The following is a 16704-nucleotide window of genomic DNA, read 5'->3' as shown; positions in this document are numbered from 1 at the left end:
TTTATATAAAATCTAATTTTATTTAATATTACTTTCTACATGTATGCAGAAAATGGCAAGCCAATATTAATAAAAGAAGGCTTATAGGAATGTGGAACAAGAACAATAGATCCTTGACAAAATTTATTTACCTAGCTAGACTTTCATTTCAAAGTTAGCAGCACTCTGTGATACTGGTATAATACAGGGGTCTTAAAACTCTGCTAGACATTTTTAACCCACTTTAATTTATTCCATGGAAGTTTAATCCCCTGGTGAACGGAGATGGGGTGAATTTTCAAAAGTCATAATCCACTAAAGTAAAAAATCTTTAATGACAACATAGGCAGCAGGCTTCAAGAGTTTAGTTTAAATTCTTTCTAAAAATGTAAAACGTAGGGCAAGAGTTAATAGGATATTTCATACAGTTATATTTCGATCCTTTCCCAAATCTTTATAAATTCACTTGCATCTCCACCATTAGAAATATTTGGGCTGAATTCCTGCACTTCTAATGCAAAAAGCAGAAGGCAGTAAAATTGTCATGTGAAGATTTTCACAGCGTATTGTAACTCCTTTGGTCCTTCAATTCACAGATTATTATATGGGATAGTACAATGTTTTCTAAATTGAAAGAGAAATTATGTTTTACAAACCAAACACCTTCCATTCTGCCTTAACTAGGCAAGAAAATGAAAACAAACTACATAATAGCACACTATGTTCATCCTGCTCCTCTAGGATTTTTACAGTTGGCTTTAGTGGTGGGTCAGGATTTGGCCCATAAATTTCGCTGAGAGAGTCCATACATTTCCTATGTATTCCAGAAACACAGTTTTATGCTGCCCCTTGACTACCACTTTTGGAGCTGCCTAGTTCTGGAAGTACCTGTAACTCAGACAACACCTCCTTTTTTTGACCTGGAAGCTCCCCTCATGCCAGCTGTAAACTTTTATAGCTCTGCTTGGCCTGAGCATCCAGGCACCAAGCTTCTGCCTGAACCCCACAGGAAAAATGCTGCTGCTATGCTAGATTTTGTTGTGGCCTGGTGGACAAGAATTTAGGTGGCATCAAATGAAGCTAGGAGGTGACTTGTTCAAACAAACAGGAGAAGACAGTTCCTCAGAAAGTCTGAAGTTAAGAGCTGGAACTACTGGTCGCAGGGTGTTTCATATGCTGGAAGTTTCAGAGACAGGCAAGTTCTTGTAAGTGATATTTGTTGAAGGTTATTAAATTCATAGCCACAAAACCAGCTTAAGAAGTCCTTGATCTGCAAAGGTTTGAAGATGGGAAAGATTTTCTGGTAGAAGTAGTATATTCTTTCCCTGATGTTGGATTCTTTGACAAAAATAATCTTTGAGCCATTGTTGGATACATTGTACAGAACTAGATGGACTTTTGGTTTGACTTGCTAATCTCAAGCTCTTAAATTGTCAATTGCAATCACTTCCTTTTTCTCTGGGAGCTACCTTTTTGAAGGAAAAAAATGAGATTCCTTCTTTGAAGTGACAGCAGTATGTGTGTTCACCCCTGATTTCCAGGAAAAGGGTGGAACATTTCTTAGGACTGGCTTTTCATGGCTTTCTGTTGTGGATCTGTGGTTTTGGTTCCTGGTTCAAAGTTCCCAGCTTTCTCCAGGCACTTAGAGGAGCCTGGATGTTTAATTCTGAGACTGATTGCCACTCTGGAAGGAAAAAGAAATCCGTAGGATCTTACAAAGAGCTGTACTGCCACAACTGAGAGGGCAGCACTGGCAAAGTGAAGCAGAGAAAAAGGAGAAGGAGAAAAGTATCAGTTAGGGCACTGCTTCCTGAAGAAATGTCTCCATAATTACAGTCTAAGTCTGGCTGATTTCAAGTGCCTATCTGTATCTTTAGATGACTAAACACTTTTTAAAAGCCTGCTTACTAAACATTTTTTCTAGACACTAGTGAACAAAACAGGCTCAAGAAGACCTGCTTTTCAGATTCTAAATACCCGTGAAAATTATTTGTATGATTGAATCAAGCCCCAAAGATAACAGTATAGTACAAAGCTACACTGTTTCCAAAAGAAAACCTCCATATGGGAAATTTCCCGTATCTAAAAGAAAGGAGGAGCAATACTGGCAAGTCTGCACTCCTTGCTGTATGAGTAACACAGCACAAGCTTGAGCGTGCTTGCAGATGTATAGGGAACAGTGGACTTGAACATGACTAGAGCATTTCAGGAAGTGTTTAGATAGAGCAATCATCGTCCTGCTTCCAGCCTGCAGCCTGTGTGTTCTCTCCATGATATTCTCTCCTGGGCAAACTTTGCACCATAGGTTGGATTTTTCTTTCTTACCCTTAGGCATCTAGATGAAGAACATTTATTGATCCTTGGAGGTTAATCAATAGCTAATGGAGACAGAGGAGGTAGTTCATTCTGTTTCTCCCTCTCTCTTGATTATGGAATAAGCCTAGATGAATAGTTTAGACCTAAGACCTGCATTCCAGGTGAGTGAGGTGATCAGTGAAGTGATTCCCACTCTAGATCATGGACTGGGCTGGCACAGACCATGTTCTGACTCTTTCCTAATATGTGGCGGCAGGCCACCACTTTCTTTCATCAGTCTGTTACCATTCACAGGGCTTATGGCAGTGTCACAGCTTAGCCCACAGTCAATATGAATGCAAAGGCGAGGAGACTCTAAAGCAAAATTTGACATGGTAATTTTTAAGTATTCTCATTGAAAACTAACCATTGAAGGTGTTTTATCACCTTTGCATTTCTTGAAAGTTGAGACTTGCTAGTTTTCAGACTTATTTTTAACAGGCAACTTACATTGTGTAGAAGAGCACTGTAAAACTGTGACTTGTGCTAGTTACATTTCTTTTGCAGAACAGCCCACTGCAATATCTTAATATTTTATGATCAACAACTGTTAAGAATTATAGTGTCTCTAAACAAAGCAGTGTCTCTACTGTTTTATTAGTGTCCTCATCTTTCTGTGGGTAGAAATTTTCTAATTAGTCTTTGACTGTTAGTCAGATCTCAAACAGATATCAACTGATATAGGCACTCTAATTTCAATGATGTTAAATTTCACTGAATTTATGTCAGCTGTCATCCACTGAATTTATATCAGCTTCCGGTCTTGCATAACCTTTGTTGTGTGAATGATGAAAAAAGCTCAAGTAGCCACATTTTCTTCCTAACAAGGGCCATTTGGAACAAGCACAATAGCTCATAGATTAAAACAAGAAAAATACAGAATTTAAAGCTGAGCTGAGCACTGTTGATAGTATTAAGCTGATCTTTATGTATCCTAAGGTAGATCTACACAAAAATTGCCATAACAGTGTACATTAAGTTCAATTTCCTAACTTAAAGACAGTAAAAAATTTTTACCTTCTCTATGGTTTCTGTGCGACAAAAAATATATTTTTTTTATGCTTAAGTGAGTGATCCTAAGTTATTACTTTACAAAATTTTGTTGAAAACTTCAGATTCTTGTTTTTCTATGGTTAGTAATGGAAGGAGGTCACCACATGAATTCTGCAGGGCTCTGTGCAAGGACCTTTGGTGTTCAATGTATTTGTGGATGACTTGGAAAAGGTGGGTGAGAAAGTTGGTGATGACAAAATATTTCAGAGTAGAAAAGATAAGAGCCAACAGTGAGGAATGGCAGAAAGATCTTATCAGAATTAGTAAATAGGCAGTAAATTAAGGAATGAAATTCTGTGGTAATAAATGTAGTAATGTGACACATGGGGAAAAAATAAATCCCAGCTTCATATATAAATAGGATTGAGATTTTGGGGTTATGAGAGTTCCATGCAAGCATCAGGTTGGTGCTCATTAGTGATCAAAATAAATTAAAATATTATGAATTAGCAGAGAAAAAAAGAGTGAACAAATAATAGAAGGCCATTTGCCACCATAAAAGACCACGATTCTGCCACACCTTGAATATTGTGTGCCATTCTGGGCTCTTCATCTTAAAGACATAACTGAGAGTAGAACTGAGGAGGCTCAGAGAAGGAAACAAAGGAAATTCAAAGGTATGGAATAGCTTCCATGCAAGGAATGATTTGTGTGACCCAGGAGGCTGGTACTCAAGGCAGTAGAAGTGATCAATATTTGTTAACCACTAGGAATAGATATAGCTGAGGTTTGTACTGCTGTTCTAGAAGTAGTCTAGACAGAAGCCCCCAAATTTTCCACTCACTGATATTTGTAGAATAAATACGTAAAGTTTAGCAGCAAAGTGTAGCATGGGAAATGTGGATAGAGACTGAATTTTCCATCTGGAGAATGAACGGTTCTCCAAAGAAGGCATCAAGAGGCAGGTTCAAAACAAACAGTAAGAGGGAACACAGCTGTGGAACTCATTGCTGAAGGATGTTCTGGAGGTTAAAAGTTTACAAAGGGTCAGGGGAGAGTGGACAAATGCACAGAAGAGCAGTCTACTGAGAGTTACTGAAACGGAAAACACATACAGAAACCATACCTAGCAGAGGACACTAGAAATATTTGACAGCTGGGAAGAAATTAGGGGAATATCATATGCTTGCCATGTTCTTGCTCTCCTCCAGGCATCTCTTATACCTGCTATTGGAGACAGGACATTTTTCTAAATGAGTCTTTGGTTTAATCCTGCATGGCCACTTTTGTGTTCTCATTTGACACAGTAGATCAGGATTTACTGTTCCATTTGTCAGATTTATCTGAGTTTGCATTTTTTGATAGACCAATCCACATGCCTATTCTTTCCATACCATGTAGCAAAAAGGCTTGTAAGTTAAAACCAGAGAGGTCTTTTTATGTGAAATATTAACGTGTGTGGTTTTTCATGTTTGTCCTCTCTTTACGAAGTGTTGGTTTGCAACAGGCGCAAGTGTTTTCTGTGTTTTACTCCCCCCTGTTATAATCATGTCTCCATTAACTTGCATTTTCAGTTTCTTTGTTTATGGTCAAATTTCTGTGGAATATTGGCTTTGACTTGTCTGGACATTATTCACTGAATAAAATGTTTCCATGCCACCAGTAACTTTGTACAGTGTGTAGACAGTTATAGGATGAAAAATTGATCAAAGTAGCATAGTAAACTAGGTCCAGATTTTCCTCCACCCATTACGTAAACAGGATTAATATGGGGAAACTGGATCCAGCTAAAATTTTCTGAGTGCTGTCCTGCCTCAATAATAGTCCAGCTTATAGCTGTGTCCACTAGTACTCTCCTACACATGCTGTATCTGAGCTATCTGACTGAGGAAAGGAAATTCTGAATCCTTGTATGCAGAGCATATGCAAACACAGTGCTGCCAAATTCTTATAGTGCTATGCCAGCAAAACCAATCTTGGTTTTGATTAGTTATTTACCTGAAGAGAGAGATTTTCTACCTTGAGTATTAGATTGTTTGTTTACATTTTCATTTGCCCTCAAGTAGTCATACATTCAGAGGAATAAATACATAATTTCTAACCCAATACTGTAATTATAGGTAATGAACTGTAATAGGGCTAGAATAAAAGGAAGAGAGTGAGAAATCAAGAGGCATTCTGTACCTCTTTGAATGATTATTTTTTTAAATCTCAAATTGATCAGTCTTAAATTAATGTTAATATACCTATGGTTGATTTTACACTGAGAAGAGGGCCTAAATCACCACTTGCGGCCTTCATGGCTTCCCGAGATCCCTTTTCAACTTTGTTTTCTCTGCTCCAAATGTTCAGGTTTGACCTGACAAAGCATTCAGGGCTCAGTGTCTTGAAAGAGAACTCCAAAATTTCTGAGGCGAATAAACTGCCTATCCTTTAGGAAATCCTAAACGAACCACACATATTCATTAAAATACTTTTAATGATGTTAAACATCATCATAAAAAAACTCTTCACCCTCAAAAAGGAGCATACAGAATGAATGGAGTATTCTATTTTGATGGAGTAAAAACTGAATTACAGATCAATTCCTGTGTCTTTTTTAATGACGCTTTGGGCTATTGTGCCCAGTGAAACCACTGTCTTTTCTCCATCCTAGAAGCAGCAGAAGTGGAATAACAATTTGGCATTATCCGTTGGAAAAGAGTTACCAGGTAGTCAGCTCTTTGTACCTTTTTGATATCAGTAAACTTTACTAGGTAGTGGAAATTTGTACCTTCCATTAAAAGTACAAGACCAAAACAAAAAGGTCAGTCTGCTGTGCTTACTGAGTGCTTTTCCACTGACATTTGTAGCAGTGGATAAGCATTTCTAAATCTTTTCGCTCCTTACTATTGTTCTGTATGGCCACTGCTGACATCATAATCATTCAAACCCCCTTCTAGCTCTGCAGTCACGGGGGAAATCCCCCTCCTCAGCCCTTTTGCAACAATGATATATTGCACTGTAGTGGTGTTGTGGGTTAACCTCGGTGGGCAGCTAAGTGCCACACAGCTGCTTGCTCACTTCCTCCCCTTCCCCAGTGGGACAGGGGAAGATGAAAGGAAGAATAAAAGCAAGAAAATTTGGGGGTCAAGGTAAAAAAAGAGTTCAATAACTGAAGGATAGTGGAAGAAGAGAGAAGAAAACAAAACAAGTGATGCAAAGGCAACACTCACCACCTCCTATGGGTAGAGCGATGCCCAGCCAGTTCCTGAGCAAAAGATGGCTAACCCACTCTAAAACCCCCTCTTTTCCTTTTAATTGCTAAGCACAATGTTACATGGTATAGAATATCTCTTTGGTTAGTTCAGGTCATCTGCTCAGATGTGTCCCCTCCCAACCTATTGTGCACCCCCCCAACCTATTCACTTGAGGGGCCGAGAGAGAAACAGAGAAGGCCTTGATGCTGTGCAAACACTGTTCAGCAACAGCTAGAACATTAGTGTGTTACGAGGGTTTGGGTCAAAAATCTAAACCACAGCAGCACCATATGAGCTGCTTTGAAGAAAATGAACTCTATCCTAGCCAGGCCCAGTACAAGTGGGCCAAACTTTTAAATGTTTTGTCTAGGAGTGGCACTTGGCTGTGGAAAAGAAGGCAACTCTGGTTATAGTGAACTAATTGATAAGGTAGAGTATGCAAGTTTCTGAATTATATGCAAATATACTCAAAGAAGAGGACAAAAAAGCCACCATAGGATTTGGTCTGCTCAGTGTTTTAGCTCTCCATTAGCCATTTTAAATTGGCTCTTTTTTCATGTGCTGCTAAAATAGGTCTATGTTTCAGTAAGCCAGTTTTCACACTAAGAAGTGCAAAATCTCTTGGATTTGCATTATCTTTCCTGTATTATTGCAGCCTTGTGGTTGGAAAGAAGAGAGACGGAAGAAAATTGTGGATTAGTTCATGTGAAAATAACTGCTGCATTTGCAGAAATTCTATTACACAGCAATGCTCTGTATTATTGGGTGTGTGAGTCTCTGAGGATACATATAGCTACTTTCTATAGCACATAGTATACTAACAGTATATGAAAAAGCAGTTGGCTGGAAAATGTTAGTGAAGAACAATGAATTCTAGAGCTTTTTTATTAACCCTTGTGGGCTGTTTTTTTCTAGTGCTTACACACACACTTGACTAGGAAGGGCAGGTTCAGGCCTTTAATCATGAATGCAGCCAGTTACCCACACTGAAAATCACAAACCCAGGTCTCGGGGCTAACTGCATGACCAGAAGCCTTTCAGGTATTACAAAATCGATGACAGTAACAATCAATTGTATTTGTTAGATCAGGTATGAAGCAGTATAGCATGCATAGAATCTGAATCATCCTTTTCCATGAAATATACTGGCTTTCAAAAAACCACATGTATTGAATCAGTCAGCAACTATTTCAGAAAATACCTGCTTTCTTTCCTCAGTGTTCAGTTCTATACACCTGAAAAAAAGCCAGCTTCCCTTTAAAAGGTTTTTATACATCTTGTTACATGGAACTTGTAGTGTAATCCTATGAAATGTAAATCATTGGATGCAGAAGGGAAAACAAAGGAAAAACAAGCTGTGAGCAAAGAAAAATATAGTGGTAAGCAATCTGTATCCTACCTACAGATTGCAGGTGTACTAGCTCTGCTAGCTAACTGCTTAGATTCATAGCAGGTTGACAGATTCATGCTAGACTGGCACATTTTTCCTTTTAACCACATTTCTCTTCTTTTGCACTCCTTCCCCATATGCCACAGCAAAATTATATTCTGAGTCTCTTTCTCTCTCCCTGTGACATCTTCATTGCTGCTTCATTAACCAGTGCACCATCAGTGCATTTCATTACAGCTTCTCTCCTGGCTCACTGTGTTGATGCTAAGATGCAGCTACAAACTGGCTATCAAAATGCTAAGTCTGTGTTTTAATCCTTCCTTCCATTCAAAAGAGGAGGAAGTAATCTCTTTGGCACAATCCTAAATAAAACCTATATTTTGTCTATTACCCTTACCGGCCCACCAACCTCAAATGCACTGCCGAGGTATAGTGTAGGATGTGACAGATTTATTTACCTATTTGTTTACTGTAAAAGGCTGGGGGCATACCTCCTATGTGATCAGTGTATTAAGACAATTTAGACTGATTTTATGTATGTGCCTTCAACTGACCTTGAAAAAGTACTGAAGTTAATGAAAGCATGCTTCAATTCCATGATTGTTAGGAAATGAAAAGGCCATGCTGTGATAGATATCTTCTGTGACATATACCTCCAGTTGTACCAGTAGGGTTGGGCTGTGATTTAAATACTAGCTGGTTTGCAATGGGTTTCCTGGGTTGGGAACACACTCAATTCATTTTTAAGTGAGGAGAAAGATGTAACTGCAAGTACGATAGGAGCACGTAAATCAGTGCCAGAACACAGAGGAAGAAACCGGGCATATTCAGAATCTCCTATGTAGCCATGAAAAGGGAAATAAGAAGCCTGATGGCCTCTTCAGAGCAGTCCAAATGTTACAAAATGTGGCAGTGTGTCTGGTGCGAATTTTTAGGGGGAATGGGGCTAAGGGTGTTGTCGGTCCCTTCCCATCCACCCGCTGCCCCCTGCCAGTTCCAGCCCTCCCTGCTATGCTCCGTCAGAGCTCTCTATCAGTGCGGCATGTTAGACAGCTGCAAGGCTGCATCTGTTCTCTGTTTTCCACACAATTAAGGCAAAGAGAAAAAATATAAATAAGACAAATTGCTCTGACACTGAATCCTGTGAAAATCTATGTCTGAAGTTTTTGATATTGTAGGAACTTGGTGCAAGACATTCTTTTTTAAAAATGTGATTCTGCAGGATTTTTTTATTACTACTTTTAAATTGGTGACCCTATTTTTCTTGTAAATACACAAATGGCTTTCTGTCTTGCACAGATCACTTTTTGGTTTGGGGAGGAAGGTGTGAAAAAAGAAGTGAAGTGAGGAAGGAGAAATGCATGTCATACTAGATACAGACAAGGCAAATCAGTAGCTTATCTGTAAGGGACTATAAGAAAAGACTGTGACTCCTCTTGCATTAATTGAGGTACAGCACACAGTATGTACAGCTGTCGACGCAAAACTCATTAAAATTTTCATTATTCTATTATTTATATTGTAGTTGTGACTGAAGGTCCCAGTCAAGAACACAGACCACTGTGTACTCATAAAAGGAGTAGGGAAATTATATTACTATTATTAGATTTATAATGACACGGACTCTGAGCATGGTCAGGCTGGCACCACCAAGACAGCACCCTGACAGTGGGCTCCAGGAGCAGCAAAAATAAATGAATGTGACTGATGGTGGAAGACACAGTCACTTTGCAGAGAGAACAGTCAAGCAAGAGTACTTCACTCTCAGATGAGAAATGGCCAGTGAAAGCCACATACAGACTGGAGGATGACATGGCTGCATACCTTAGTTTTTGCAGTACTTCATTACATACTCATCACTTAGAGGCATCATAACAGAAGTAGCTTTCAGGCTGAAGAATAAAGTGAATGGCTGGTATTAAATCTGAAGGCCAGTGTAAAAGGCTGGCAAAGGAGAATTAAGTAATAACTACTTGGAAAGAAGAGGGAAATAGATGTTTCTATTGTTTTACTAAGTACAGAGATATAATTTAATTTCTCAAAAAAAAAAATTCCCTATGATTTTGAAATCTGATCATTTTGGTCTCGGGTGGGAACGATGGGTTTTGTATTACATATCTCAATATATCTTTTCTTTCTTCTTCCCTTCTTTCTTTTTCAGGTTACTTGTGCAAATTTAACAAATGGAGGAAAAACAGAACTTCTAAAATCAGGAAGCTCCAAATCCACACTAAAGCATATATGGACAGAAAGTAGCAAAGACTTGTCCATCAGCCGACTGCTGTCACAGACTTTTCGTGGAAAGGAAAACGATACAGATTTGGACCTGCGATACGATGCCCCAGAAACTTATTCTGAGCAAGACCTCTGGGACTGGCTGAGGAACTCCACAGACCTGCAAGAGCCTCGGCCCAGAGCAAAGAGACGGCCCATTGTCAAGACTGGGAAATTTAAGAAAATGTTTGGCTGGGGCGATTTTCATTCCAACATCAAGACTGTGAAGCTAAATCTGCTAATAACGGGGAAAATCGTTGACCATGGCAATGGGACGTTTAGTGTTTACTTCAGGCATAACTCCACTGGTCAAGGGAATGTATCTGTGAGCCTAGTGCCCCCTACAAAAATAGTGGAATTTGACTTGGCACAACAGACGGTGATTGATGCCAAAGATTCCAAGTCCTTTAACTGTCGAATCGAGTATGAAAAGGTTGACAAGGCTACCAAGAACACACTCTGCAACTATGACCCTTCAAAAACCTGTTATCAGGAGCAGACCCAGAGCCATGTGTCATGGCTCTGCTCCAAGCCCTTTAAAGTAATCTGTATTTACATTTCCTTTTATAGTACAGATTATAAACTAGTACAGAAGGTGTGTCCTGATTACAACTACCACAGTGACACACCCTACTTCCCATCAGGGTGAGGACCAACACATGTCTGAGACTGAAGACTGGGGAATAAAAGAGGTCGTATGACAGGGCTGTAACCTCAAGGAGGAAGGCCACATCTATTGCCTGGAATGTGTCTACCTGCTGCTACTGATGTCAAATGGCTGCAAATATGTTAGTGGAAAACAATCTAATGTAATTTTTGCCCAGTCAGCTCCATGTATCAATCTAGTTGTAAATCACTATAGATTTGAAATAAAACCATACACATACCCAGAGACACACACTCTTTTCAGCTCACATCTGTTGAGATTCCTGTTAAGAGAGCTTTCATTGTCTGATATCTAAGGTTTCAGGATAACCTATCATCAAGCAAAATGGATTAACTAGACAGAGAATGGTTTCTAACGCAGACTGTTGTGGAAATCTCTTTGAAAGTCCTTTGAGTACACGCCAATCAATAATCCCCACTCATGCATTCTACTGCTTGGAGTAGCTGTACTGGTAAATAATACTGTAGGAGTAAATACTCGTTAAAATGGGAAAAATGTGTGTCTAGAGTTCAGTATTCCTTAACATATGAACACAGCAAAGCATCGTGACTTTTTTCCAGCATACAGTAGGCACATTCAAGGTGGTGTTAGGTGGCTCTTTTTCCATGGAGCGAGCCTGCTACTAGTAAAGATGGGCAAATATTTGGAATTTACATGTGGGCAGACATTCTGATTTCTTGTTTCTCTGACTCTTTAAGATCTGATCCTTTAAACCTGGTTGAGTTTAGGCCAGCTAAGCTACTTAAAAACTCTCCAACTGATCTCAAAGAAGGAAAATGCCTGGTGGAGAACATGTAAGTTATAAGTGGCTGTCTTATCTTTATTACGAAATATTGTAACAAATTCAATATCCTAGTCTTCATTTGTATGAATGGTTTGTATTGTACATAAATTAACCAGTGTTATTTGAGCTGCTTATTAATATTAACTTGTAATTGTCTTTCTGCTTGTTATTGGTTAAAAGCAATCAAGGAAATGAGGAATCCATTTTAGCAATGTAGCTGTAAAATCCATTAAAAGACAGAACTATGTACAAAGCATTTATTCAGCTAAAGTATTGTTGAAAGCTATACATATACAACATTACAGTCTGTCTGTATTTAGATATTTTATTTCCAGAGAAAAAAAATGAGCTGTACATAAAAATAAAAAATCTTAAAGTTGAGTTTCAATATGTATGTGTAGATAGTAGTTTAAATGGTTCTGTCAAGCGGATAACATTCCAAGTCTGACATGGTTTTCACACTTGTCTCTTTGCATATGTACATATATATACATATATTTATAAATCTCTGTGTGTGCATGTTTGTGTGTGTATATGTACATGTGTGTGTGTGTGTGTGCAAATACATATAGACACACATGTAGAATATATAAAAATTTCTCAGGCCCTATTGCTACCAAGCCGATCTCATTACTGAAGGGTTGTGCTAACTTGAGTGGAAGCCCCCACTCACATAAGATGCTGCAGGAGCAGGGCTTTATTTAAAATGCTTCATTATCGTTTAGAAGTGGGGAAACATGGAGCCACTGGCTGTGTACACAGGCCTGCCTTTGCCTTAATTCTGACCTCCTCTGAGGCACTGATCTCTCTTTATGGAATGAAGAGATCCCTTTTTATGATATGAGGGAATTTTCTTCCTATAAACAAAAAGCTCATAGCTTTTTTATATATATTTTTTTTGTGTGTGTGTACAGTAGCATACTTTACCCCCAGCATTCAGTTAACCAGCAGCTATAATGAGTTCATGCCTAAAAGAAGGCTGCCCAAAGAAGAACTCAGTATTTCATCTCATATCTTTCAGAATTGTCATTCCAGCAATGCTTCCTTCCCCCTTCCACCCTCACCCCCAGGTTCTGTGCTCTTGTGTCAAAGCTGTGAAAGCAGATATGAGTCAGCTTCCAAATATGCACAGCATCATGAACAGCTGCTCCAAAGTCCCAATAAACACTCCACTAATGTTTCAAGAAGTGAGAAATTTGAAACAACTTCCAGTTGTGGACCTCTGTTGCTGAAATGTGCAGAACATAAACGAGAATGAAACAAAGCAAATGGATAACATTATTGACAAGTAAATATTCTCCCATTGACGTATGAGTAGCAGACAAGGCTTCCATATTGCTTTGGCTCCTTTGAACAGATATGCTTGTGGGATTTCTTCATTATATATGACATTTCCCAGGACAACCTTGTGACCCTGGACCTTGTGTAGATTTGGAGAAAGAAATTGTCCAAGCCATACAGTCCAGATTCTGATCTCATTCAGGAATATGCTGAGATACAATTTTTTTTTTTTTCTTTGACAGGAATTGTGATTATACTGGTAGTGTTTCCTCATTTGTGCTCTATGGAAAGTAACTGTTCTGAATATAAACCATAAGGTAATCTGTGCTATGACCAAGAGTAAAATCTTGGCACTATTAAAGTCAATGGGAACTTTGCTATTGAGTTCAATACAAATTTCCATTTACTAGTATGTAGAATTCCAGTGTTAAATATGATTAGCAATCTTAGGAATCTCTATTACAATTGAGCATTACACGCTTTGTGTTCTCATTTGTATTTATGAAAAGTGGATGTGAAATACTATTACTGGTACAGTTCCATGATTTTCTTTATTTTTTAAAACTTCCCATAAATACATGAAGTATATACATTCTGTCCATATATATATATTTATCAACTTTTCAAGTAACATGAATACAAAAAGGAAGTGTTCATCATGCAATGGTTTTGACCCTTTTAATTGTGGTAGTTGGTACTTTATCTGTCTCTGTCACAGTCAGTCATTATTTTTTAGTCTTAAGCCTTTGAAGAACTTGCTATTCTTCATAAGCATTCTTGAGTTTGAACTTGGAAGAGTTCTTTTGGTGATCTGGTTCTGGAACAGAGATCTAATATCAAAATACATAATGTGTTACTTAGGTGCTAGTTCATTGCATTTCATTCAATCTCTTTGGGAAATATTTTGTGTTTGATAACTTTGTTAAAGAATGTTTTTTGTTTTGCCGTTTGAAAAAAGAATTTAATGAACACGAATGTGTTTAATCAGTTAAACAGTTTATGTATGGATATCTGGGTCTTCCACATGAACAATGCCTTAATGGAGTGCTAGGCCAGGCAAATGTTGCCTCACTATAACTCACTAAATCTAGACGAAATAAAGATGTATATCTCTAAAGGTATATTTTTAGGATTAAAGAAGGTTGAGTTATTTATTTTTAAGAAATGAAAAGACTGGTTTTGTTCACTTTTTTTTTTTTTTAAACATTTAAAGCATGCTTTCTGTCTTATTTTCACTGCATAGAGAAGTCACAAATAGGGATATTTTAATGAAATCAATTATTCCTGTTGGAAAAATACATGGATCATGTACTTGAGCAAAGATCACTGTATTAAACTTTCCTTGGATGGGTCAGTGATAGAACTTATGTGTCAGCTTCTGTGCTTTTGAGAAAAGGAATCCAGGATATAGGAAACAGGTGGTTTTATGTTGCAAAAATCACTGATCAAAGTTCTAAACAGTGATAGAAAGCTGGAAGACTTTCACTTGTTAGTTTTATCAAAATACTTCAGCACAGGACAGAAAGTATACTTTCTTTCCTCCTTATGAAGTCACTCATAAAGTTTTATCCCTTTCTTCCCTTTTCCCAAGTTCACATGGATAGTAAGCAAACTAATAAATTCATCTTACAAAGCTCTTGTCTTTCAAATTTTCCCTTACTTAAAAAGTATGATGTCAGAAACTGTTGAAATTTACTGTACTTATTTACAACGAACTAAGAAATATTCAAACTCCATTTATAGGAGAGTAGAATGGAAGTCTTGTAGTGTTCTGGTGCATGTTAGCCTAGTAATACTACCCAAGGGGTTTAGTCAGAGGGCAGTTTTACTGTGATTAAATCATTACATCCTCATGCATTTTGAGTCCTATGCTGTAACTTGGAATCCTGTAGGAATATCATAAACTACTCTGAAAATGATGTGTTAGAGAATTGTGGAGGAAAACAGGGATTACAAAATATCTGCTACTTTTACAGCAAAACCAACCTAAAGCTTAGGCATCTGATCTGAAGAATGTCACCAGAAGACACTGAACCGCGATCTTAGCATCGTATGAGTCCTCCATGTCCTTCTGTGACAGAGGTTGTCAAATTGTATCCGACTGCACCTAGAAATGGAAGAGAATCTTGTCTCTAGTGATAACTGTGTGTCTAAAAGTGCCAGAGACTTCAAATGGCTGCATCAAGGATCTGTTGTGCTAGGAGCTGCATAATAGAAGAAATGTGTATACAATACCTAGTCAGAAACAGTTTTATGCCAAGAACTCCCAATTTTCAAAACAGTGTACTGCAGAGTTCTTGTAAATCATGTGTGTATAAATTTTGGGCATATTGTTTATGAAATTAGTTTTTTTTTTAAATATGCACAGTTCTAAAAAAAGTACTATTTTTCAATATTTATATATACATCAGTGAAATACAAACATTCCTGACCCTTTGCAAAACTTCTTATTCCACTGTATCAGTCTGGAACTCATAAGAAGTGAAGCAACTGATTCATTTTGTGCATGTATTAAAAAATGGAAACCTTGATGATCGTTTATACTAAAGTCCTTTGGTGAGTTACCCTGTTACCGCTTTAATGTATGAATATGAATACTATTTCCAAAAACATTTTGACAGTGAAAGCACAAACTATTGCCTAATAAAAAGTCTTTTTTTTTTCTTTTTTTTTTTTTTCCAAAGAATGGGCAATATCTTACTGAAATTATGCTAAAATCCACAGATGAATTAACTTTCTGGATAAATTTGAGAAGGTCAGTATCTATGGATAAGGTTAATACTTTTTACTGTTTGTGAAAGGAGAATTTATTAAAATTAAAGTGTCATTTGTAAAGATACAATAAATTGCAGGACTGTGGGAATATTGTTTCCTTGGGTAGTGCACACCTGACAATATGATCTAATACATGTAGCATGATCCCTCCAAAAGGGTTAATGGATCCTATGGCTAAAATTAAAATCTTTTCATTGTTTTCTATATTTCCTGCTAATTAGTTAAAGTACTATCATATTAACCAAACTAACAAGGAGATTGCTTTGTTTTGTACAGTTTATTTTCTCATTGGAACAAGTCTATACAATTTTTTTATTCTGTTTGAAGGGCACAGCTAGTGGATCTCTGCCTCAGCTCGGACTGACATCCTATGCATGGTATACATAGTGTTAAATCCCTTATCTTAGTTTGCTTTTGGGATAAAGAAACAAATGTAGTTTTTTGTAGGTGCTTTATATCAGGACGAAACCAATGACTCACTTGAACTTTAATTTTAAGAGAGCTCTAGTCCCATTGTCAAAGATAGGATTTGAGAAGATGGAGCATGTATGAGATTTATTCCTAGTTCAAAGTCTACATCAGCCATGTAGCAAGTAGAGATATTGCTATGAGGGAAGGCTTTAGTGGTCTGTGAAATGAAATTCTGTCTGTTGTTAACAGGAAATTAGAGGGACAAAAAAAATTTTATAAAGTTGAAACAGTTCCTACACACCAGTGAAGATGTGGAAATTAGCAATTTCAAAAAGTAAATCAGATACTTTGTCCAGTATTGTATGGAAGGGCTTCTGAGCTCCTGGGAAAAGCCCACTGTACTTACAGATCTGTTCATCATGGAAAATAAGTAAAACCAGAGTTGGCAGAGACATAAACAAAATGAGACCTTCAATTCCTCATCTAGGTCACAGCTAATCTAAAATGAGATGCAAAAGCATACTTAGAGACAGGTAACCTGAGGAAAAATTAGGTC

The 16704-nt window shown here is 37.7% G+C and overlaps 1 protein-coding gene across 1 annotated transcript in view; it reads left to right on the top strand.

The window, feature by feature from the left end:
* Positions 1–10879, top strand: part of NXPH1 (neurexophilin 1) — a 141121-nt gene extending 130242 nt beyond the window's left edge. The window contains exon 2 of the mRNA XM_072851483.1: positions 10118–10879. Coding sequence (XP_072707584.1) covers positions 10118–10879 — 762 coding nt within the window. The remainder of the gene's footprint in view (positions 1–10117) is intronic.
* The last annotated feature ends 5825 nt before the right edge of the window (positions 10880–16704 follow it).

This window comes from Ciconia boyciana, chromosome 2 (genome assembly GCF_034638445.1).
Source record: "Ciconia boyciana chromosome 2, ASM3463844v1, whole genome shotgun sequence".
NCBI classification, from domain to species: Eukaryota; Metazoa; Chordata; class Aves; order Ciconiiformes; family Ciconiidae; genus Ciconia; species Ciconia boyciana.
Note: the sequence above shows the minus strand (reverse complement) of the source record. Positions and strands in the feature narration are given on the sequence as shown.